General features: G+C 47.3%; 1 protein-coding gene and 1 long non-coding RNA gene across 4 annotated transcripts in view; one reads left to right on the forward strand and one right to left on the reverse strand.

Annotated features, from left to right (window-relative positions):
- Nucleotides 1–3,034: 3,034 nt before the first annotated feature.
- Nucleotides 3,035–15,166, reverse strand: LOC147272782 (uncharacterized). Its single transcript, XR_015115978.1, has 3 exons — nucleotides 14,740–15,166; nucleotides 5,776–5,891; nucleotides 3,035–3,176 (listed from the first exon to the last, which is right to left on the reverse strand). It is a non-coding gene; the product is annotated as an uncharacterized LOC147272782 (long non-coding RNA).
- Nucleotides 15,167–16,836: 1,670 nt separating this feature from the next.
- Nucleotides 16,837–25,711, forward strand: part of pou3f3b (POU class 3 homeobox 3b) — a 16,995-nt gene continuing 8,120 nt past the window's right edge. Inside the window, exons 1-4 of one of the 3 annotated variants that reach the window (XM_086201360.1) lie at nucleotides 16,838–18,826; nucleotides 19,188–19,268; nucleotides 23,285–23,340; nucleotides 25,189–25,319. In XM_086201360.1, coding sequence (XP_086057486.1) covers nucleotides 17,615–18,826; nucleotides 19,188–19,268; nucleotides 23,285–23,332 — 1,341 coding nt within the window. In that variant the 5' untranslated portion in view covers nucleotides 16,838–17,614 and the 3' untranslated portion in view covers nucleotides 23,333–23,340; nucleotides 25,189–25,319. Of the gene's footprint in view, nucleotides 18,827–19,187; nucleotides 22,624–23,284; nucleotides 23,341–25,188; nucleotides 25,320–25,711 lie in introns of those variants that run through there. The other 2 variants (XM_086201353.1, XM_086201368.1) reach the window with 2 other exon arrangements.

Below are 25,711 nucleotides of genomic sequence, written 5' to 3' on the forward strand. Positions count from 1 at the left end.
ATCTACTAATTTGATATTTGTTTTGATTGCTATAGTGGTATTAATGAATGTTTTCATTGACCTATGTAGGCTCGGATGTGTTTTCAAGCTGACCAGCGGGTAGCAGGTGTCCTGGGTGTAGATTTGCACTCAGGCCTTTTTGATGCATGTCATTTTGGCTAAAATTAGCATGCTGCTTCTCTCCTCCAGATAGGCTAGTGAGAGCAAACAGCCCCCCTCCTCCTGGGTAGGATACAGTAGGCATCATTTAGTCGGGGGGGGGGGTGGTGATGGTGGAAACAGCGAGGGGTTAGCCACGAGGTCGCCACACTTACTGCACGGCCGAGCTCATTTCCACTGCTGTCTGCAGCTCGGGCTTCCCCTCCGCGACACTCGCAGAGAGAACCAGTGAAATGGCTCATTCACTTTCTGATCACAGCCTGCCGCTCTCTTTCCTCACACACACACACACACACACACACACGCACACACACACACACACACACACACACACACACACACGCACACACACAGACGGGCTGTCTTCAATGTGTGATTTTTTTTTGCTTTTTTCCATCCCCCCCTTCCCCGATGTCATGAAATATCTCCTCAGCTCTGACAGTTCACTTTGTGATCACCATCACTTACCAGACTCGCCAGATTCCCCCTCAGATTAAACTAGTTTTGAGCTGACTTGAAACCACTACACACACACACACACACACACACACACGCTCGCGACAGAATGAAGTATTTCACAATCATGTAAATCCTTTCTTAAACTAATCTGATAAGTACAGCTAATGATATTTCCATGAGTAGCCAAAATAGCTGTCATACTCTCTGAAAAACTGGAACACACACAAACTCGCATCTTTTTTTTCCTCTCCTCACACACTTTCTATCTCTTTCCAGCACACACAGATTTATGTGCAGGCACAGCAGAGCTGAACCAATCCTCTTTTGTTGACTTGTAGCTCTGCCAGCTCTCACTATGAAGACGTCTGGTGGGCCAAACGGTCAAATACCTGAGATACACAAGCGTGTCACACGTTTACTCTCATTTGAATTATTTAGCGAATACAGAGCATGAGGGCAGTGGGACAGACGTGTGGGAAGTTTCCATTTTTAGGCTCCAAATGAAAGCAGCTGAAGCTTTTTAAAGGGTTGCATGTACAGATAGAGACCCTGCAGCGAGTCGTGTCTTCTTAGCCCATCAAACGAACATCTCAGGATGCTTCCTGTCGAAGTTCTGATCTCAGACCAGGCCAGATGCTGGTGAAACTCGGCTCGCTGTTACTATACTGCTTTTAAAGCAAATGTGCCTGGAATTTGGCATTCCCCCGTACTCTGAGCTTTACGGTAGATGCTTTGAAACTGATGCAACAGCGTGCAGCAGCCAGATAAAAGCCGTACTTCACCCAAAAAATGCGTTTTGCTTTTCCCACCTGTGTCACGTCAGAATGCAGAAAGAGCCGGCCACGAGTAAGGAGCTTGAAGCGAATGCCGACTTGCAGAAGGTTGACGTTTAGAAGCTCTCTGGTAATAATCCACACACATAGAGTTAAACAAACAAACAAACAGATATGAGCTGATTGAAGCTAATCACCATTAGCTTCAATCTGAATATACATGGCCGGCTCTTAGCTAGCAATGCCATCACACCTCGTTGTATTTTGCACCCATTTTGGTGAAAGAAACGCAGAAGTAATGCAAGTCATTACTTTAAAATGACAGTAACTAATAATTGATTACATTTTAAAAGTAACTGGATCAAGACCACGCATAAAAACTAGGATTTTGAAATCTATGTGTGTGAAGAACCCTGTTCGGCTTCGCACAGGAGAAAGCAGGACGGGTGTCAAATATGAAAATCCACTTTAAAGTATCATTTTAGTTCCATCGTGTTCCTTCTGCCTCGACTGTCACAGCCATAAATCGTCCTCTCCTCAATAGTAAACTTGTCTCCAATACACTTTCTCTCAGCGGGCCCGGCGTCTGGTCCAGGGATCGATACCACCACACACCACAGCCCCTTACTCACACTCCAGCCTGCCAGTAAGGGATTGCAGCGAGCCGGCGGGTCAATGGCAGGGTCCCGCTCACTTGATGGCTGTTCGTTAAAGAGCGGTCGACAAGGCGGAGCTCGGTGTTAACGGTGTCAGCCCTGATACTCCCGCCGGGCTGATCTCGCCTAACGACCGGCCAATCAATAGCCGACTGGCCCCGATACTGACCAATCAAAGTGACAACTCTTGTTGACACACTGAACTGGAAAGGAAGAGGAAGCTGCTCTGACAAATCTCTGGCTCACCAACGCGGGTTGGTGGATATTTAGTTGTGAGGTGGAAGGATTTGGGAATAAATAACCACAAGCTATAAAAACGCCAGTCTGTATCAGATATCGGCACTATTTTGCTGCTGTGACAACTTCACCTGTGTCTCTGCTGCTGAACTTGTTGTTTTTTTCCCTCTTTTCTCTTTTGGGGTGAGATATTTTTATCAGCTCCGTGGGGTTTCTCTCTCTCATCCGCACACGGTTTGTATGTTTGCCTCCTCTGTCTCTCTGCTCTTGTCAGTTTTTTGGCATTTGCAAATAAACCGAATATTATTTATATATAAACAAGGCCAGGAGGAGCCGTTTGAAATCATTGCCATGTGCCACAAAATAGTCCCTCCTCGCTTTTATCAAACTGCTGCATCATGTGAGTGGACAGGAAATGGACGAGTTGCACAGATGAAAGGGGATGTAGGCCACGTGGCGGCGGCGGCGACACTGGCGCCTCAGTCCTCTGTGACTGTCGCCGAGTTGCCCCGTCCGTCCATCTGTCCGCGCGCCCTCAAAGGGACGTTTGTGCCGCCACAAGGGTCATTCAGAACACACAAGTGAAGACAGAATGAAGCGCACCCTCTTCTGACTGGACAAATGGACACTCGCTGACTCTGAGTGAGGCACTTCAGCCACTTTAGCCACCCCCTGTAATAAAAATAGAGGACGTCGCTTTTGTAATAAACACTAAATTGCTTCATGACGAAAGACAAGAGGGCACAGAATCTGTTGATATGATTTTAATGTCCAGTAGAAACATACATAACCAGGCTGATACTGTGTTTTTAATTGAGATCAGTTCACACTTTTCAGGAGACGGGAGAAACACATTTGATATGACACATCAGCTTTGACTCGTCCAGATATCCTACATGAACACACAGGAATACAACAACATCAGAAAGGAGACTTTTTTCAATGTAGTTTGGAATGTAAAAAAAAAAAAAAAATCCCATCATTTACATTGCTGTTGATCGATGTGCGCCCTGGAAAACGCTCTCAAAAACCTTCCCGTAAACATCCCCAGCATTGTTTGTGGTATTACATTTAACATGTAAAGGAAAATAAACTGATAAGTTCCACCTCAGCTGTGCTAGAATACCTCCTGATATCTGAGAGGAGCTGGCGATGGAGTATTTGCAGACATGACAATGTGACATCACGCTGAGGGGAAACGAGCAGAGATGTGTATATATATATATATATATATATTTTTTTTTTTTTTTAAACCTACCGGCTCTATCCCTCAGCTTCACTGACAAAAATGTCTTTAGGTGGTACGGATTATGGATTAATCTATAATAACTAGAGAAAGGAGGAAAGAAGCCTCCCGAGTCTTCAACCACCACCAGAAATACTGCCTCATCATCTAATGTTCTCCCTAATATTCCCAAATTATGGCGTTTCGACCTGTATCAGCAGCACTGGAGAATTAATCATCGTTTCTCTGACACTGCCCATCCCCGGAGTTCATTAAATAAACTATATCCCCCTTCTCTAATTTCTACAAGTTGTGGAGATTTTCATTTTCGCCCACCCTCCCATTCCTTGATAATCTGTTTATCCGTTAGTGTCACATTACATTTGCAAAGCATCAGTGGTGGTGGTGGTAGAGGGGGGCACTGCCATCTTGTATGGAGGGGCTTGAGTGTGATTACCCGGCCTCATATTTGGCGCACACTCAGACTTGTCAAATCCTTTGATCTGAACTGTCTTCATAATCACTTCAAAAAGTCTTCCTGAGAGCGTGAGGGCTTTACAAATGGGCTTCCCACTTTCACAGGGCTGCGCTCTGAGTGTGTGTGTGTGTGTGTGTGTGTGTGTGTGTGCGCACGCGTTTTCTGTTTCTAGTTTATTTCTGCGTATACATGTGTGTGTTTTTGTACTCGGGAGGTGCATTGCATCACTTCGTCGTGTCTCCGGAGTGCCGGAAGAGCCAGCCACCGATGTTTAGCGTGAAGCCAACGACAACAAAAATGTCCCCAAAAAAAAAAAGAAGTTTGGGTGGATTCGGAGCAGACGGCTGGAGCAACTGGACCATGCACTTGAGAGTTTGTGACCGACATTTTTGGGTGGTTTCATTGGTGTTAGCCATCAGTTGCTGTTAGCTTCAAGCTAAATTATAGGTGTGTGTGGCTCTTTATGCACGCTGGAGTCACAAAGGAGTCCTGGACGGCGCTCTTCCACGGCAGGTTTTAAGATGAAAGCAAACTAAAAGGCCGTCAGTGCTTGTAAGATAAATCAACTACTCTAAAAAAAAAATTAGCTGAGCTTCGATGGGCTTATAAATGCAAGCGTGTGCAATGTTTGTGCACACACTCCAGGGATAGCGGAGGTCACCGGAGTCGGCCATCTTTATTTTGGTCTGCAGCTGCACAACTTCCTACACTGAAAACCTCCAGCAAAAAGTGAAGGACATCCATTTTGTTCTCCTCGGAAAATGCAGTGTTTTGAGAGTTGCGACAACTCCGTGGACGTGTATGGTGAGGGAAACATTTAGGTTTCCGTTGGTATACAAATAGAAACGTCTGCAAAGGTCATGGTTTCTCGGGTTAAATACAAATTATAGGGGATTATTTTCGTAGGTAGAAGTACGAAGAGTGAAAGAGAACAGCCTGACACGAGGGACGGATTAACGCGGGATGTTGAGTAGCAGCACATCTGACGCTGTCTGACTTGTGCTGGTTGTGTTTTTGCTCCGTCAGGAAACGTAACTTTGGGTCACGTCAGAAACGTCGTAACGGGAGTCTTTGCTCAGTGTTGGTCGTAATGATGCTTGACTTCCTGTTGACCCAGGAAGTGAAGCAGCCATCATCTTTCACTCTTCATCCACCAGTGTTTGACAGGTGCGTCTCGGCTTTGCAAACACCTGCGTCCGTCTCCCTACTTCTTCAATTATTAGCGCGATGATGTTGCAGCGGTGATTGTGTGTAGTCCGATTGTACGTGAAGGTTCTCCCTTGTTCTCCTGTCCGGGACCTTTGTGGAACCGGCTTTGTGGTCGGTTGGTGTGAGGGGTCTCATTATCTCAATGGCTGCACGTCTGTGTATCTCTGGCTCGCTATATTCTGCCAGGAAAAGGCTTCTGAAATAAACAATGGTGGCCTTTCAGCATATGTTTGATACCCCCCCCTCGCTCTTTCTTTCTCTCTCTCTCCCTCCATCCAGCGGATGGACGGAGGTGGAAGCGATGGCAGCAGGGAGGTGACGGGGTGTAAAAGGAGCACGTCCACCCCCCCCCCCCCACACACACACACATACACACCTCCTCCTCCTCACTGTGCGCTTCAACAATAGCATTTGCATATTTTTATACTTCGTCACCCCCCACCCCCCACCTTCTACCCCCCCCCATCCCTCTCTCAAAGAAAACAGCCCGAAGCGTGAACACTCCTGCAGTAGGCGTGCAGAGGAAAACGGATGCTGGGGAGACGACATGTCCGCTCCGGCTGGGGGAGAGACACTTACCTCCAGAGGTTGGACATCGAGGGGGAGGAAAGGGGGGGGGGGCAGGGGGGCCAAGTTTTTGTGTGTTTTTGCATGTGTGTTGTTGGGAGGGCGGTGCCAGGGGACGACGGCGACTCCTGGAAGAGAAAAGGACATTAGAGTCAGATGGTCCCAAAATATAGCAGACTTATATGAGTCGAGGCTCCGCCCTCTATCTTCTCCGCCCCATTGGCTGTTTTGGATTGTCCAGCCCGCTGGAGGCGGGCCTGTCATCAGGGGCGGAGCCTATGTTGGGGGAAAAAACCTCATATTGCATATCAGCTATGACATAGTTAATAAGACTCAGCAGTGGATTCAGCATGTTTGTGCCATGTGTGTGTTCTTTCTCTCTCCATCGTTTTCTCTTTATCTCGCTTTTTCATCGATGTCGACCCGCAGAGACGCATCAAACGGCGGTCGGTATTCAGCGGCGCTGTAATTGGTCCAGTCTGCCAGAGTTTCCTAATCAAGCAGATTGCTACCACCTGAGCGTTGGTTCTGCTCTGTGGCGCCGACTTGAAAATGGCGTGTTCGATCAAATTTAACTACCTCTGCGTTTGTTTGTTGTTGTTTTTCATCCAGCGCCTGTTCTGGTCTAGCAGATTCCTAACCCAGCCGGTCAGGGCAGAAGGCCGCCCACCCTTTGACCTCGTTTGTCTGATGGACATTGTATAATGGCCCCCTAGTGTTCAATACAAGGAAGTGCATTTAATTACACATGACTGGAAATGTTTCCATTTTCCACCACCTTGTTGTGTGGAATATGCTGCAGAGTTAGCAGTAGCCTGTTGGCTAACGAGTAGCAGTAGCCTGTTGGCTAACAGATTTCAGAGGTTCCCATCTTTATTAATTTTCTAAGTTTATGCTAGTACGGAGCTCCGAATTAACATTTTATCAGTTCATAGTCATCAGATCACCAAAATGATTAGTTAGCACTTTCATTTCTAATACTTTAAAGTGTGTTTTGCCATTAATACCGCTGGTGGAAGTCGTACAGTACTCTTGTAAAAGTCTCCATTCAATATGATGTAAAAGTACCCATTCTGCATGTTGAGTACATGTTTCTGTACTCCATTGCCGAGCTGTTGACCTCTGAAGGTCATGTCAAGTGCTGTGTGTGCTCTGATCATGTCTTCCTACAGTTGACGGGACTCAAATTTGAAGTTACGTCGTTTCCAGGAAACGCTGGGTTGTGTGTGTGTGTGTGTGTTTTTTTTTCTTTTTTGGAATAAGAACTATTAGTGACATCAGCACAGCGACGCCCACTTTGCTTGATTGACAGGTGACAAACATGTCCTTACAGTAGCAAAGATGTCCAACCAACCTGGAGATTAATGTGTGTTTGCGTAGAAGAGTTTAATACACAAATTACTGTCAGAGCAGCGTTACGTAACACTGTCACTCAGCTAGAGGACGACGCCCGGGCTGGACGGCGTATTTAGACGTGTGTTACTTATTGTTGGGAGGATTTACCAGCGGCTGCTAATCCAAAAGGTCCACAACAAACACAGCCGTGCACACCGGGGAGGACTGAATTGAAAGTACACACACACACTCACACACACGTCCTCCACCGCAAAATATTGGTTGTGTTAAGCTTGTGTCTCACACCTACAATATGAAGGTTACAGTGAGAGAATAACACGGCGTGCAGAGAGAAGAGCGTGTCATTTCATTCTGCATGACACCGTGCATTATCTCAAGTTATACAAAGGAGGCGTCCCTGCGGAAGACCTTGATTTAGAGGTAGCAACCATGCAGGCTTCAGTCCTTGACAATGAAGACATCCAACAAGCAGTTTGTGATACTGTTTTAGGCGAAAGATATCACGCCATATGTCGTGTTGGAAAGTAACAACAGTGTGTTTTGTTCGCAGACACATGACGGCTTGACTTTGACGCTACCTTTCAGGCAGTGTGACAAATTTATTTTTTTTTTTAAAAAACCCTCTATTTATATCAAGACAGAGCAAATCCTCAGGACAGATTTAATGTGATGTGGGTTTTGTTTTTGTTTTTTTTGGAAGACAAAAAAAAACAACAACCACATTTTTAAAGCACACATTCACACACAGCCACCATCACTTCCTGGCATGATGAAGTCACAGCGCTCAGCCAAAAGCTGAGAGGGATATTTGACTTGACAGTCCATGCTGAGGCAATTTTCAGACATGGTTGAACAACAAAGTTCTATTGTCCTCTCGTGCTGCATTGTTTTAGCTGCACTTCATTTAAGTCTCCTTCAAGTAAGAAGCTCTGAAACTGAAACAGCGGAAGGAGGTTAGCGGTAAAAGTATTTGGTCTGTACTCAGGCCTGCTGGTGAGTAGTGTGTGTGTGTGTGTGTGTGAGCTCAGAGGGTCGGTGGGCAGTGTTGCAATCCCCTCAAAGCTGCTTTTGTGATGCTGCTGCTGGCTTGAACACTCACGCCAGGCCTGGACCAAGAATGAGGGGAGGGGAGGGGAGAGGAGGGGAGAGGAGGGGAGGGGGCTCGCAGTAGTGCTGCGAAGCAGGGACAGTGTGTGTCCATGTGGAGCCAATCGCACTTTTGTCGAAGACGACTTGCAACAGTGTATTAATGAGAGAGAGCCTGCGAATGTGTGGAAACCAGGCAGAAGTGAAAATGGCGTGGAGTGATAGGTGACCAGACAGTGACTGAATAACCACTGTAGAATCAGAAGCAGGTGAAAAACACAGCGCAGGGATGAGGCGACCCATCAGAGGACAAAATTAGAAAAGAGAAGGAACAACGATAAGGTTGTGCGTGGTGGGAAAGTTGGTGTATTGACAAACGTGAACGAATAAAACGAGAATGAATCAGTGACTGGAGGATGTACTTCAATCAGGGTGGTTACTAGGGTAACTGGCGCTCTTTGTGTGACATCATCTCTTCTTAGGGAGGTGCTTATCTCAACTGATCCTGTGAAACCGTGGTGGATGGAGATCTGGCATAAATGGGCATTTTCTCGCGACGAATAACTGAAAATTTCTCGCACTTTTTTTTCAGCCCGACCGGTTGGAGGCAGATGGCCGCCCGCGAGAGCCTCGACCTGCTCTGTGGTTGTTGGGATTTAGCCCAATATCTACAAAACCTGACTTTTTGATGCCATCACCTCTTGCTGAAAACGTCATTCTCCCAGCTAAGCTAACAAGCGTTTTCCCAAGTTAGTCAGCAGAAGTTAGAGGGGCGACAAAAATGTTGAACACTCAAAAACTCGGCTCATTTGAGAGGTGAGTTTCAGATCTGACAGACGAGACACCAGCACATCACATGTCATCGTTGCAGCCAAGCTCCGCCCATATCGGCACAAACGCACAGCACGCGTGTGTGAAACCATCGGTAGCTCTTTTTTTTTTTTTTTTACTATTTTATGAGTCCTCACCAGACATGCTCAGTGACAAAGTTGACAACATTTCACCATCTTAAAGCAGCCAGTGCTGCTGCTGCAGGACGACGGCAGGCACAGTGAGCGAAGGGTTAAAAACAAACAGCGCCCCATGAACGCAACCCTGGAATCCTTCAAACAGAAGCAGCACACTTCCCCAACTAAAACCTCCATCATGGCCGACGTTGCAGCACATAAACGCTGCAGTTGATACAGTGGCGTGCGTCACCTCTAGTTGAGCGTGTGTGTGTGAGAGAGAGAGAGAGAGAGAGAGAGAGAGCGCCATCTAGAAGAAGACGTATGTAAACCTATTTCCAAACAAATGGGCCAGCCTGCACGGCGCTATAAGCGTCCAGCGCGCTTAATACCCGCATGAATCAAGACTTTGCTGCCGCCGCCGCCGCCGCTGGAACGTGACCACACAAGCTCACGCATGAAGAGCACATGCGTGTCAGCACGCCGAGGCCTCGCTCTGAAGTTGAGAGAACACGCTCGTCGTGGGCCTCCTGTCCTGTACCTGAGTTGATTTTATTGCAGTAGCAGTCAGAGAATGTTCACAGAAATTGATGCATTTTTCACGTTTGATAGATTTACACAAGGAAGTGATTTGCTAGGAGGCTTCAGAGAGGAAAACAGCTGCAAGAAAGGTTTCCAACGTGGGGTTTGGTGCCCCGAGGAGGTCACGAGACACCGATGACGGGGTCGCAAAATGTTCAGAAATCTGACAATAATTCAAAGTGTATGTAAAGATAACAAATGGCCCTAGAACTGCAACAACAACAAAAATGGCAGTTGAATTTAAAATCTTTTTTTTTTATTATTATTATTTATTTATGACTGTTTGTACACACCAGCGATTATGGGCTCCTGAGCTGAAAATTCGTGGAAATCTGAAATTTGTAGGATTCCTCGGAGGGTGTCAGGTTCAGAACTCTAAGATTATAATTTTTGAAAATACAACTCCAGATGTCTGAGTTGCAACTCTTCCTTTGTGATGAAACAACGAGCGTTCAGTGAAGGTTTGCTACGGTCATCGTCAGGTGGATTAAGATGCACGTGCAATATCTTTGGACAAATACTTTCCGTGTGTTTGAGTGATTTTTACAAATTAGAAGTGATTTAAAACGTTGGAACGTGTCGCTGGTAGCCGCTCGTGTTTGCTAACTGAGCAGACGCCCACGGCCCTGCAGGAGCCTTCCAACAAGCATCACGAACTCTCAAGATTTTGTAGATTTGAGTACGGCGTGTTCAACGAGCTCCCCTCAGAGGTGTGATGCTCATTCGCGTCCTCGTGGATCATCCGACGGACGCCGGGTTGTGCCGTTACTCCCGCACCATTTAGACGCCATGTTTAGTGAAGTCTAAAGATTCGCATTTCCACCTGCAGAGCCGGGCAAAGTTTTGCAGAAAACCCAGATTTTTGGACGTTATTTAGAAAATGTTTAGGTCTGAATGGGAAACACACACACACACACACACACACACACACACAGCGGTTGGCAGCTTTCTTAGATTGTGTAGACACCCACAGACAGCTTGGCTCCGAGTCAGGGCCCTACTGATGAGTCCAGCCGCCCCTGGGCCGCTGTAGTATACATGCCAGGGTGTATTTTAGCAAGCATGCACCTAAAAACTTACAAGTGTGTGTGTGTGTGTGTGTGTGTGTGTGTGTGTGTGAGAGAGAGAGAGAGAGAGAGAGAGAGAGAGACCTCCAATGCAACACTACAAGGCCCATCATTTATCCCTGATTGCGAGAGTGTTGAATTTTCGCTCCGGCCTGGCGCCCATAAAGACATTTCCTCCCCGTTTCCCTCATGAATGTCAAAGAGGGAGGCAGCGCCACCACAACAACACCAGGAGAAATTACAGCCCTATTATTTTATTTGCATTACCTGTAATAGGCAGCATATTGGGTGTTGTATTTATGGCCTTATCAGCAGCAGCTCGGCAGTAAACTGATTTATTAGCCAGCGGGGCATTGCCCAAACATCACCAGTAATTACCAAGCAAATAGCAGAAAGACGCTATCAGGAATTTTTGTTGTTTTTACGACTTTGTGGGTTTTTGCGAGGGGTTGAAGCAGCGCCGCAGATCTGGGAGGCTGGAAGCAGCCCCGCACCGGGAAGCAGGGTCCGCTCCTGTTTATCCAGCACCGTCGCCAGTCACTTCTATGTGTGGTTACTGTTGGGGTGTTTTTTTTTTTCTCCCCTCTACCTTCCATCCAATTATGTTGTTTGTCTTCTCAAAGGCCTCAATCTTTGCCGCCCCCTCCCTCTTTTTTTTCTCTCCACACAACCACAAAGTTAGATATCCATTAAGTTAGTGGAATGAGCAAAAAAAGGGTGCACGAAAGGGTTACCCTGGGTGCGCCCGTGCCTCTGTTATCCAATTTTACTGGGATTTGGAGTGATTTGCGCCCGGCTCCCCGAGGGAAATAAATACTTTGATTAATGTAATCCTGGTAGGGGAGGTGCCACCAGCCCCCTCCTCACTATCCTCAGGGAACGCCACTGTTTAACAAACAAAAACAAGACGCCGGGACGAGACGGTGGCTACGAACCAGCAGCATCTATAGATTCCTGCGGATTTATTTTATGTATTAATTACTGCGCTTAATAACACAATATCACTCTTGATTAGCATGTGTAGCTCAGCCTAATAGAATAGAAAAGTACCAGCATGTCCGTCCACTCATTAGCACACACAATAATACCGCGTTGTGTTTTGATGCTGCTGCTGCAAGTGTGTGTGTGTGTGTGTGTGTGTGTGTGTGTGTGTGTGTGAGAGAGACTGTCCATGCTGATGTTTTACATCTGTGTGTGACTTACAGAAAAGGGGGGGCTGTGATTGGAGGTAAGCAGCGCCCAATGAGCAAAAGATGGATGAAGGGTGGGGGGTGGGTTGATGCCAGACAGACACATCACACTCACACACAGCCCCCCAAACACACACACACACACACACACACACACACACACACACACCTTTTTCCTCTCCGCCCCTCTGACTCTCTGAGCTGCACTTCATCCTATCTTTGCGATCTGTCCCCCATCACTCAGCTCCTCATCAGTGTGTGTGTGAGTGTGTGAGTGTGTGTGTGTGTGTGTGTGTCTCATAGCTTCTCATTAATCCTTAATTTAACTTTATTCCCAAATCAAATTCACAATTTAAATGTTTTGGTTTTTCTTTTGTTGTTTTTTTTTTTAACCATAAAGGCCCAAGTTTTAATTTCTGGCTGCTCCTAAATAACAATTAAAAATAAAAAAAATTAAGAAAAATATAATTTTTTTTCTTTAAAAAAAAAAAACCCGCATTTTCTATTTCTTTTCCTGTTTGATAAAAACATGTAAATCGGGGGATGAGCGCTACAAAGGCGTATGGACAAACCGCCTCGCAGCTCCAATCACTATTGATCTCCAATCCCGGATCAATAGCAGCTTGAGCGTGTGGAGCGAGTGTGTCCAACACCAACCTGTAATCTTTACCTGCGTGGCGGCCCATTTACAAGCTGCGGGCCCGCAGCGCTGCGTGGCTAATGCGGGGCAATTACCAGCCCCGCGCGCGAGAGCTGTATATCACTATATTGTCTGTTATTAATAGAATATTAATAAAGAGTCTCGTGTGAATGAGTCAGGGGGAGAAAAAATAAAAGCGTGTTTAATGCTTGCGTGTGATACCCGGTGTGGCCCATTTAATTAACGGGACACCGGCTCCATTATCCTTTAAGTGCCCCAAGTTGGATTCGGCTCTAAATCAAGGTTTGGTCTGATGAGGGCTCGTTCCGGACTGGACCACATAAATGATGGAGCCCATAATTAGAAAGTACCAGGATGTTGAGGAAGGCTCCGTCAGAGGAGCACCTTGGTTGTTTGGAGGCTTTTGAGAGCGGATTTCTTCCTCTTTGGTGACGGTGGAGCCGGGGTGGATGAATGAATCCCTGCCTGACGGAATGGCGGCGGCGGCGGCGGCTGCTGCTGATGGCGAGGATGAGGAGGAAGATGCTGCACCCTTCAAGCATGTGTAGAACCACTAATTCCCGGCATGATTCACGACTTCTGTCCAAACCCTCGTTTGCCAGTAATTCTTAAAGTCTCCGGTTGCTCATATGTTTCCACAAAGAGCCACTGGCTCCGACTTATGGCTCCTAGGCTGCTGCAGATGGCGCCTGGGCCCTTCTGATCCCTCTCATATTAGCATAGCAGCCCGAGCCGCTGGTGCTGGGATCAGGACAGCCGACCGGGACGCGAGGGTGAGAACCGTGACACGGGTCCTTTCACCGAGACTCCGAATTAAGTAAAAAAAAAAATTAAAAATAAAGTCACTCATGCACCCCCCCCCCAAAAAAAACATTAACATATTAAAATAATATTTATTCATTCATTTGTTTTTGGTTAAAAAATCTTAATGTCGGTTAAATTATAAAACAAATTAGCAATTTAATTCATGACATTGTTTTTATTATAATTATTAATAATAATAATAACGCGGGGAGATTGTATTGGAAATTCATATTTTTTAAAGCTGATATTTTTGGATTATTTGCATCATGAGTGAGCGCGACACCTGGCGGCAGGTGGAGGTTTTTTGGGGTTGTTTTTAATTCTTATTACGAATATTTCTGTCCGATTCCCTCAGCGAAAAACCAAAAACAGAAGGTTTCAGAAGTGCCGTGCGGGGGTGAGGAACCTGGCTCTTACTGTCACGCGCGTGGAGTGGCGTTACTTTTTCCCTCTCGTGCAACACAAACAACGTCACTTCCATCACCGTCAGAGCCGCGAACAAACTCGGCGTTTCTCTCAATCAAGCGGGTGGAAGCAGCACCGTTACACTCCCGCTCTGTCTCCCGGCTTGAATGGAGCCTGCTGGACGGTAACGTGTATTTTTTTCCCCGGGAGTAATCTGTAACGCGTTACTGCTTTTCATCTCGACTCCAGTGCACAAACATACAGCTTAATGCGACTACTGTTCCCCTCTTTTATGGGGCTCACCATGGCTACCGGAGACCGGGCTCAGCAATGCACCGAGCCCCCCCCCCCCCCCCCCCCCCACACACACACACAACCCAGCTCGCCCCCCCCCCCACCTCCACATCATCAATGAGGGTTAACCCGTTAGAGGAAACCCACCAGAAATCTTCCAGCTAGAATTAAGCACCACGAGGTAAAACAACAACAACAACAACAACAACAACACGCAGAATCACGCTTCCTTCTGATGCGTGAACTTTACAGCAACTTCACGCAGCGGATCGATGCTCTCTCTCTCTCTCCCTCTCTCTCTCTCTCACTCTCTCTCTGCTTCAAATGTGATTGATTGCAGTTTTTCCCTAAACATCTGCGCGCTTTTTTTTTTTTAATCCACATGTTTAAAAGGCTGCACCGCGTTCATAGATGTATTGATCACTTTCTCCCCCTTCTTTTTTTTTTTTTTTTTTTTTGGTTTGCGCGCGCCGGATATGTGTTAAAATAGAGGAGAAGAGGCGCGCGGAGCCGTCGTTTGCAAGCATCTCAGAAGGAAGATAAAGAAAAGCATCCCGGGGAATAAAAGCCGTCCAGCGACTCACCTCGTGTCCGGGAGAAGTGGAGCAGCTCCACATCCGGAGGCTGCAGCGCCTCGTCTCCCTCTCCTCCCGACTCGCTGCTCCCTGAGATTTTCTTTCCTCCGCCTCGACTGAGCAGGAGCACTCCTCGGCTCCCGCTATTATTTTCACTAAAATATATGAAAATTTATGCAAATGAAAATCAGCACTAACTGTTCGTCTCTTGTTATACTTGGGGATGATTTTTTTCCCTCCCCCCCCCTTTTTTTCGTTCTTTCTTTCTTTTTCTTTCTTTCTTTCTCTTCTTTTTTCCCTCCTTTCTTTTTTATGCATAAAAAATAAACCCCAGCAGGGAACTTAAAGGGGGGGTTGCTTTTTTTATAGAATAAGCAAATAAATAATAACCACGTCACGTATCAGAGGGGGGCTCTACGCGCTTCTATAGATTTGGCGGCTGATCTGCATGTCGGTGTCACGTTTCTGAGACGCCCTTTGAGAGCGCGCAGTAATTTAGACCCAGATCCTCACTGTATATTAATGATTGGAGGACAACCCCCCCCCCCCCCACATCCCACCCCCAGCTCGCGCGCCTCTGGCCCCCATCCTGCCTATTCAATGTAAACAAATCCACGAGGCAGAGCCCCGGTCCTGATGGAGCCTACAGGGAGGAGAGGAGCTGCTCTGTGGCCTCCGCTGCCTTGTTTGCCCCCTGAAATCCGCCCGTTTTGCACTAAAATCATTGCGTCATCTTTGATGGGGGGGGGGCGCAGGTGCGCTGTTCGTGTGTGTTTGTGTGTGTGTGTGTGTGTGTGTGTGTGGGGGGGGGGGGGTTACAAAGCCACCTGCCATGCAGAGGTGAAGGCCTGGATGGAGCCGCCGCCACCCGCGGGTGAGGGATGACGGTGTTATCTAGCTGCTCCTCCATGACCCCCCCGTTCTGGTTGCCACCTTCTCCTCACTGAGGTTCCCTGCTCTGCTCTGCTCTGCTCTGCTCTGCTCGCAGCGTCCCCGCAACCTTTGTGCATTCCACTCCTGCGGAGCCGCGGCCCCGGAGTGCGTCTGCAGCGTCACGCTCTCACACAACTTGGGGCCCGCGTGTCCCTTTGATAGGCTCACCAGCAACTTCCATCTGTGACGTCAGACAGACCTGCGGGTCCCGGGGGGGGGGAGTTGGAACCCTGACGGCGGCTCCCGGGACTCTCAGGTCGCCTCGCCGCATCTGATCAGGTCCTAAAAATCCACTTGGACCCGCGGAAGCTGCTGCTCATGGAGGGGAGGGTTCCTCAGCGGGCACTCAGGAGCCCCGCGGGGGCCGCACGACACAAGTCGTTCCCTCAAATTCAGTCAGAGCACAAGAAAAGAAGTTATGTGACTGACAATTAAAGAGTGGGAACGAGTTCCTGTAGCCTGGAAATGAAGCGACTTTGGCTGCTCGTTAATCAAACCGAGGGAAGAATCACGATTGTATAACTGAAGTTTTGTAGCCTTCGAAATAAACAAATCGAGGGAACGAGTTACGACTCATGGCCTCTGATTGTTTATACACGTTTGTTCTCCCTCGAACCTCAGAAATACCTCTGTCTGTGTCTCTGGTCCTTCAAACAGGTGTATAAATAAATAAAGGAACAAATACTGCAGCTTCCCTTTTTAAATTTGTATTTACCTCTGATGTACTAATACCTCAGTACTATTTACCACCAAGTTCCCATTTTGTTTGGACTGCAATTAAAATAAACAAATCGAGGGAACGAGTTATTCCTCATGGCCTCTGACTGTTTATACACGTTTGTTCTCCCTCTAACCTCAGAAATACCTCTGTCTCTCTCTGGTACTTCAAACACGTGTAAAAATACATAAAGGGACAAATACTGCAGCTTCTCCCGGGTTTGTATTTACCTCCGGTGTACTTATACCTCAGTACTATTTACTACCAAGTTCCCATTTTGTTTGGACTGCAATTAAAAATAAACCAATTGGAACTGCCGGAAGGAGGGTCGAGGCGCCCGGAGCGAGCTGTCAATCACCGGCCGTGTGACCAATCAGCGAGGACGCACGAGGTAAACATCCGCGCGTCGCTGGGCTGGGAAGGGGGCGGGACTTCACGGCCTGTCAGGGAGGGAGGGAGAGAGAGAGAGAGAAAGAGAGAGAGAGGTAGAGAGAGATAGAGGGAGAGGTGGAGAGAGAGAACAAGCGAATGAGAGAAGAGGCTCGCTCCCAGCGCCGCTCGCTGTTGTAGTGGATTGTACTTCAACGGGAGTTTGCGGTTTGGCAGGTTTATATATATCAAAACAGAACAAAGAGAGAGACTCTACAGTGCTAGAAAAGAAGAGAGAGAAAAGAATAAAGAGAGGGAGAAATCTCTGCCACTGAATTACAAAAGAGGGACACTCGGCTCATGTTTTCCTCATCAGGACCAGGACGTAAACCGGGAATTTGCTTTTTCGTCTTTGCGACCACTAAAAGTTTGTTTGGGACGTCGCTGCTGCTTCCTCCTTCTTCTCCTACTTCTTCTCCTTCTTCTTATTCTTCTTCTTTTTTTTTTTTTTTTTGGTTTTCCACACATTTGAATTTTTTCATCCCGGTGTAAAACTTTCTGAAGGGACCGCACATGGTTTCAAAGGACTTTTGAGAAGGTGGAATTGTCTCCCGACTGTCTGAATGTTGTAAATACATGCGGATCTTATCCAGCCGTTTTTCTTGGGGTTGTTTTTTTTTTTTTTTTTGTTTGTTACGTGCGTCTATGGTATTCGCCAACAACGACGACGACAACAACAACAAAAAAAACCTACTCATACTTTTAAAGTTTGAATAATTCATGAGATACAATTTGCCTGCTCGAAAGAAGTGACTGTAAAAAGGGAGGGGGGCATCCACGAGCATATTCATAAGGGTTGACGGAATGGCCACCGCGGCTTCCAATCCTTATCTGCCCAGCAATAGCATCTTGTCGTCCGGCTCCATCGTGCACTCTGACTCCGGAGGCGGTGGCATGCAGCCGGGTAGTGCTGCGGTTACCTCGGGGTCTGGGGGCTACAGGGGGGACCCCTCCGTTAAGATGGTACAGAGTGACTTTATGCAAGGCGCGATGGCAGCGAGCAACGGGGGCCACATGCTGAGCCATGCCCACCAGTGGGTGACGTCCCTCCCGCACGCCGCCGCCGCAGCAGCGGCAGCCGCCGTCGCTGCAGCGGAAGCCGGCTCGCCCTGGTCGTCGAGCCCCGTCGGGATGACGGGCAGCCCGCAGCAGCAGGACGTGAAAAACTCGGGCAGAGACGATCTGCACACGGGCACCGCGCTGCACCACAGGCCCCCTCACTTAGCCCCCCACCAGACTCACGCCGGGGCTTGGGGGAGCACGACTGCCGCACACATTAACTCCATATCCGGGGGGCAGCAGCAGCAGCAGTCGCTCATTTACTCCCAGCCGGGGGGGTTCACTGTGAACGGAATGCTGAGCCCGGGGAGCCAGAGCCTGGTGCACCCGGGCTTAGTAAGGGGGGACACTCCAGACCTGGACCACGGCAGCCACCACCACCACCATCACCACCAGCATCCGCATCACCAGCACCACGGCGGCGTCAACAGCCACGACCCGCACTCGGACGACGACACGCCGACCTCGGACGACCTGGAGCAGTTCGCCAAGCAGTTCAAGCAGCGGAGGATCAAGCTGGGCTTCACCCAGGCGGACGTCGGCCTGGCGCTGGGCACCCTGTACGGGAACGTTTTCTCTCAGACCACCATTTGCAGGTTCGAGGCTCTGCAGCTCAGCTTCAAGAACATGTGCAAGCTGAAGCCTTTGTTGAACAAGTGGCTGGAGGAGGCCGACTCCTCCACCGGCAGCCCCACCAGCATCGACAAGATCGCGGCGCAGGGGAGGAAGCGAAAGAAGCGTACCTCCATCGAGGTCAGCGTCAAGGGGGCTCTGGAGAGCCACTTCCTAAAATGCCCCAAACCCTCGGCCCAGGAGATCAGCTCCCTGGCGGACAACTTGCAGCTGGAGAAAGAGGTGGTTAGAGTGTGGTTTTGCAATAGGAGACAGAAGGAAAAACGGATGACGCCCCCAGGAGTGGCGCAGACGCCGGAGGATGTGTACTCTCAGGTCGGCAATGTGAGTGCAGAAACACCGCCCCCCTCCATGGACTGCAAAAGAATGTTCAGTGAAACATAGAACAAGCACACGAGAATATTTTATATCAAATTAAACTGATTAAAAAAAAACAAACAGAAAAAACTATGGCCACATTTTTTTGATACTGTGATTGTGAGGGAATATGACTGCAAATGTGTTATCTATTTTTCACCAGAAAAGAGAGAAAAAAGAGAAAAAAAACAACCTTTACACCCCCACTCCCCCCCTCCTCTCTCTCCCAAATTTTTCCTCCCAATCCCCCCCTTGAGAAACAAACGCACCTTCTTCCATGGGCCCTGAAAAATATGTCTAAAAGGTTCCTTCTGCTTTTTTCTTTCAGGGGCATTTTTTAGTAGATTACTTAAAAGATGCGAGTGACGCGAGCGACCAGAGGGTGACAACCACAAGTTCATTCCACCAGGTAATTTTGGCGCATTAAGACACACGAAGAGAATGGCTTTTTTCTTCTTTTTTTATTATTTGTTTCCGTCCCTCAAAAAAATAAATAAACAACAACAACAACAACAACAAAAAAGCAACCCCTGACTGAGGAAACAAAGGAGCGGCGGGTTTTCCTTCTTTCTTTTTTTTTTTTCTTCCTATAAATGGAACTGAAATGCCTCCAAATAAAAGGGAGACAATACGAAGAAGCTTCCATTTTATTTTAAGGAGGATTAGGATTCCCCCCCCCCCCCCCCAGGAAGAGGACTGCCCCCCCCACCCCACCCCAGCCCCCACCGTCTGATCTGAAAGATCATCACATGGCTTTTATTTTTCTATTATTTAACGGACTTCTAACGCCGCGAGTGGATTCTGCCCTCCATATTTTTTTTGTGTTCCCTCCCTCCACAAAATAGAGACAATTAAAAAAAAAAAGACTTCAGCTGCACTTATTTGAGAGAGAGAGACAAAAAAAAAAATCACACACAAAAAAAAAATCTGTTGCCGAGTGTGACTGATGAATGCTGCCCTTTCTAAGCAGCATCTTTGGTAGGTTTTAATAAAGACGACTCTGTAAAGCCGGCAATAGAGACCACGAGATCAGATACTGATCGGAGTTATTTACTTTCTATTTTTCATGATGATTTGTTTGAATATTTTATTGGGAATACATAATGAATTATTCCAAACGGTAATTTATTTCCCCTCTCCTTTAAGAACTTGTGTAAAATGCTTTCTTCTTCTTCTTCTTCCTCTTCTTCTTCTTCTTATTTCTCCCTCCCCTCCTTTTCTTTCCTTATTTGTTGCCCTTATATTTTGTATTCTTAAAAGCAAAGGAGCACAAATCATCTGACCGTTGTTAGGTAATAAGGGTATATTTTGATGTGATTTTTTTTTTTAAATTGTAATTTAATTTCAGTAGTGGTTCGAGCTGATTGAGACACAATAAATTTGTTAGAATGAAATGCAAAAAAAAAAAAAACCAAAAACCTGCTCTTGTGTGTTGGAGTTGTTGTGAGGAGCAGGATGGACGCGCGCGTGCTCTCTGGGCTTCATTATTTATTTCCCCGCGTGCAGCTGCGGGGGCTAATGAGGAAAATGGAGGAACCGTTTGGTCCCAGGGATGAAGATGAGCCTCCACGTGAAGGAGGAGGGTGAAAATGCTGCTTTAAAGAAAAAAACTACAAAAATGTCCTTTTCTTCCTTCTCTTCCCTCCTCCACACTTCTCTCTGACCATCAAGAGCCTGGCTGGGCTCGTGAGCGCGTCACCGTGTGACGGAGGGGAGCGAGCAGCAGGCCCGCAGCAGCGCGTCTGCAGGCCTGCCGCTCGCAAGGTTGCAGGAAAATGAAGTCTCAAATAAAACAAGCGGAACCGAGCGCGCGTGAGGCTTCGGGGACGGCGGCGGCTCCGGTGCTGAGCCTCCTCGCGTCCTTGTTATGTAATCTTCGAGCCTCATTACTGCTTTATCTCGCTCCCGCGCTGCTGCCAAGCAGCAGCCAGCGCTCTAATCTGCAAAATAATTGATTTACGGCCACGAAGACGTCTCTCAGACTCCTGTTTTTATTTGTTTCCTTTCGCGTTCGTGGAGGATTGGGAGGAACTCACCGCGTGCTGTGTTTGTGGGAGGAAGTGTGCGGGTGCGGATGCGGGGCAGTGTGTCAGGCTGCAGCACCTCTGGCGCCTTGGAATCGCTGTTGTTGGTTTGTTTTTTGTTTGTTTTTGTTTTTTTGCTTCAAATGAGAGGGGGGGAAAAAAATCCAACAGAAAAACGAAAGCAGAAATGTCTGAGTGGCGTCGCTCTGTCCATCATCCGGGGTCTTCCAGTTCTCTCTGTGCTCGTCGACTCAAGCGGGTTCCCAACTTTTTGCTTTTATTTGATTTTATTCGTCACTCGTCTTCGCCTATTCAGCAGAACTCTCCAGACGTGTCCTCCCGCCGCAGCCTTTTGAATTTCGCGGATGATTTCCTCATGCTAGTTGCTTAGCAACAGAATTCAATGATACCGAGGAGCAGGCGTCATTTTTCTTTGTCTCCATTAGTAAAAGTGGCAGCCAGACACACGTGAGCGAGACGGCAAACTTTTCTCCTCCTTCAACTCTTTCACCTCAGAGTGATGACACCCTCGGGTCACACGGAGGTTCACACGTTTCCCGCACTCTTCTTTTTCAAATCTTGATTTATCGATTCTCCCATTAAAGAGCGAACCAGTGAAACCAGTGAGGGTTGGTTGTTTTTAAAGACCAGGACTTTTTTTTTTTTTTAATTTTTTTGTAACGGGTTTATTCTGCAGCAGCGCGGCCGCGCGCGGCCTCCCCGCCTGGCTGCGCGCGTGTCCCGGTCCTGTCAGGCCCCCGGAGCCTCCTCGCGCCCCCGCTATTGATTTAGGGGCCCAGCAGACTCGTCGCGCTAATTAAAGCTGCTCGTTGTCGCAGCACCGTGATCTTTAACAACCGGGCTGCACCGGAGAGCTGCGGGGACTCCAAACCTCCTGAAGTCTGAGTATCAGCAGCCTGACAAATACTTCAATAAATACTACTATTTAGAAGTACTTCATCAGAGGGGTGTTTTGATATTAGTGACTGCTCATTATATGGTTGCTTTAAATATGGTTGGTGATGAATTATAATGCAAGGATGCGGTGTCAGGCTCATACTGACCTGCTGGAAACACACACACACACACACACACACACACACACACACACACACACACACACACACACACACACCTCCTCCTCATACTCTAGTTACTCCACGTGTGCAGCGCATGAATATGGATTATTGAGCTGCTCTCTGCAGGAGAGTCTTCCTCCGACCCTCCTGCCTGCTTGGTACCTCTAGTATATTTACAGTAAGTATTGTAGTATTCCAGGGTTTATTTTCTCAACATGATGACGTAGAACTGCAAAAAAAAAAAAAAGAGAGAGAGAACCAGTTGGTGTGATGCAAAATTATCAAGTGAAAAGATTTCATTTGATTTAGTCCTAAGTAAGAAGCTGCAGCTCGCGCTTTAAAATTGTGTCAACCCTTTTAAATAATTAGAAATGAATTTTAAAAATTATTACAAGGTCTGTTTATACTTTTATGTTGTGAAAACATCATAAAAGTATAAACAGACTGCACAAAATTCTTCAGTCGTCGTGTAGAGATCGTCGACCAGCACCAACGTTATTATTACTTTTATTATTATTATTGTTATTGTTGTTGTTGTTATTTGTTGTAGTATTGATCTTATTGAGGTCAAGCACTGGCGTGTCCTCTAAAAATAAAAGCCTCTCTAAAATAATACAACTTTACTCTATCAAAATAAAAGCCAGATATCATGCAGGTTTATCAGGGGTTGAATTTTAAGAAGCAGAGGGAAAAACAGGACTTATTAAAAATATGACGTGACTCTGGCGGGGGGGGGGGGGGGTGAAGGTCATGGTTTGGTGATGGAGGAAGAGGAGGAGGAGGAGGAGGAAGAGCAAGTCACCTGCCTTTCACTGCTCCTCAAACCTGCGCTGGTGTGTGTTTGAGCAACAGAAGCCCAGGAATCAGAAACCCTGCGAGGGACTCCAGCTTCCCCACAGCCACTCTCCTGCTCTTAGTATTTATGTCACCACGTTTCTTCGTGATTCAGCAGCTTTGCAGTGTAAAATCATGAACTCCTATTTTCTAAATGTCTCTCACTATTTTTTTATTTAACTTTTTATTTTAACGTCAAGAATAAGTTGGATTTTTTTTTTATCTAATTTTTTTTGCCCGAATTTCCTGCTGGAAATATATTGAATTAAAAAAATAATAATAAATAAAATCACTTTTATGAGGTGTTTTTGCACCGGGTGCTGGTTCTCAGCTACAGGTCAGTCCCTGGTGACCCCACACACACACACACACACACACACACACACACACACACACACACACACTCTCACACCACCAGTGCTCTCCAGCTCCTCCTCTCGTCAATACTCAGGAAATGATATCAAAGATATATCATGTATTTGTTGCAGGAAGTGACAGAAAAACGACTCAGAGTGACGTCACAAACCAGGTTCTGACCAGCCAGGTAAAGATTAAACATTTACTCACATTCACTTCCTTCAAACAGAATTTATTTCAGAAATTTAAGGTTGTTTTTTCTTTTCTTAAGTCAAATAAACGCTGCTGCTGTCGCTATCATCCTCGTAGTAGCCCCCCCAACACACACACACACACACACACACACACACACACACTCCCTCTCTCCGTCGCTCTTTACTCGACGAATGCACCAGCTTCTCTGACCCTGCAGCGCCACCCAGTGGCCTCTTCACTCACCCACTGGAGTCAAACCCTAGAAATGCAAACACATCTTCCTTTTTTGTGGTTTTATTGTTCCTGTTCACTAATTTGCAGGCGTTTATTGTTCTGAACATTCATTCATCTGCAGCAAAGAGGGTCCTCTCTCTTTTCTCTTCGTCCATCTCCACTTCTTTTGTCGGTTCTGCGTGTTTGGAAGCTGCGTGTTTCTGCCCACAGTTGAAACTGAAGGACTCGCTTCACTTCCTGTTTTATCCGTAAACTCATTAAAACTCGTTTGCAGATGTTGAGTATGGAGACAGAAGCTCCTCGCGCGTGTGAACAGGAAGTAGAAACATTTAGGAACACTGATTTTGGGACCTTTCCTATTGTTTCATCAGAAAGAAGTCAAACCCTTCCTAAAACTGCATCCCAGAGAGGAAATATGTGCACGTGTAAAGAGTACACGCTTGATAAAAGGGATTCCAACTTTCACAGTTGTACTGCCTACTTTTGAAATCATTTAATCACCTAAAGATTTTCAAAAGAAATGAACAATGTGGTCCCCTGCATGAACAACAAACGGGGATGATAACATTTCCATGCATCAAAGCTGTGAGACGTTTAACAACAGCCTTTGATTTTATCATTTATCGTCATCGTGCTCTTTCTCTCCTCTGAAGTCCCGTTGGTGGTTCTGCGTCTTTGTGGGACTCCTCAGTTCTTCTTCTTCTCCTTCTTCTTCTCCTTCTTCCTCTGCACCCGGAGCTTGTTCTCATTCAGCCTCGTTCCAGCCAGTCAATCCGACGGGTTAAATACGTGCTGCTCCACTCGCGCTGCTGCTGATGATCCCCATAAAAGATGTTCGGCCCTGCTTGGTTGGTTACCATGGGAACCAGGAAGCTAGTTAGTGATCTTTCACATCTTCTCCTGTTGTTTATTCTGATGATACGAGAGAGAGAGAGAGAGACGGCTTTTCAGTGAGTCTCCTGCACAAAAGCTGCAGGAACATTGGGAGAGGGACGACTTTAATCACATCACGGCTGCTTTTTAGCTGCAATCTGGCGTCTGTGGAAGTCTTGTGTCTTATTTAGTCGAAGAACTCAAATCATTCACTCTTGCAAGCAATAAGGGATGAGCATGAAAATCTAGAATCACTTTTACACGATCTGGATCCAGACACTGGGGTGTTTGTGCTAACCGGTGCAGCTGAGAAATTAAACGAGCTTCTCGTTTCTTCCCGTTAAACGGCAGATGTGTTGAACTTCCTTACCCACAATCCCTCTGAGTTGACCCCAGCTCCGCCCCTCAACCCGCCAGAGCCAAACTCCAAAAACCTGCTCGGTGTTTCAAAGGACATTTGTGAAGAGTGACACCGCTGGCGGGCCGGTGCCAGCAGTTTTTGTTGGCTGGAGGGAAGAGAGAGAGGGAGGGGGGGTCTGCTAACCTCAAAGTCCGACTGACGAGACGCTCCGGTGACGAGCCAGAACTTTCTGAGCCCAAACGTGTCATTGAGGATGACTTCATGTTTGAGAGGCGTGATGGAGGAGGCGTCGCCAAGTTTCAATGTCAGCTGACCAATCAGAGAGTTTATTACAGTCAACACACTTTTGTCCTCTCCTGTGTGTCCCATCAGGTCCGGTCCCGGGTGGTGACGCATCTCAGCGGCAGGCGGATCGATGCTCGGGGACAGAGACGGGGGTCAGTCAGTCCTCAGGGGTCCGCCGCTGACATGTCCAGCTCGCCGGCTGGCCGCCAGCTCAGGTCAGCGTCCCAGCAGGCTGTTGGCTCTGGCAGCAGTTACCAAGGTGACAGCATGTCAGCACTTGAGGGGGCAGGGGGGGCGGAGGGGGGGGGCACAGGGGAGCAGGCGAGGAGCCCGATGCATCACCAGCTCTGATGGGTTTGTCAATACTGCTTAGATCCAGGGGGAGCCTGGCCCGCCGTGACACACACACAGACCCTCCTGAGAACACACACGCACACACCACCAACATCCACATGTATGAGTGTGGAGACAAAACACACATTTGTGTGTGTGTGTACACCTTTCAGAGGGATGTGTATTGAATCTTCACATCATCCGTCACTTTCAACAAAAAAAAAACCCAACCTGAAAAGAAGCTGACTGAAGAGATGCTTGTGCTTCCAGCTCAACT

This window comes from Aulostomus chinensis, chromosome 1, assembly GCF_037954235.1.
Source record: "Aulostomus chinensis isolate RoL2024-O1b breed Wild chromosome 1, RoL_Achi_v1.0, whole genome shotgun sequence".
NCBI classification, from domain to species: Eukaryota; Metazoa; Chordata; class Actinopteri; order Syngnathiformes; family Aulostomidae; genus Aulostomus; species Aulostomus chinensis.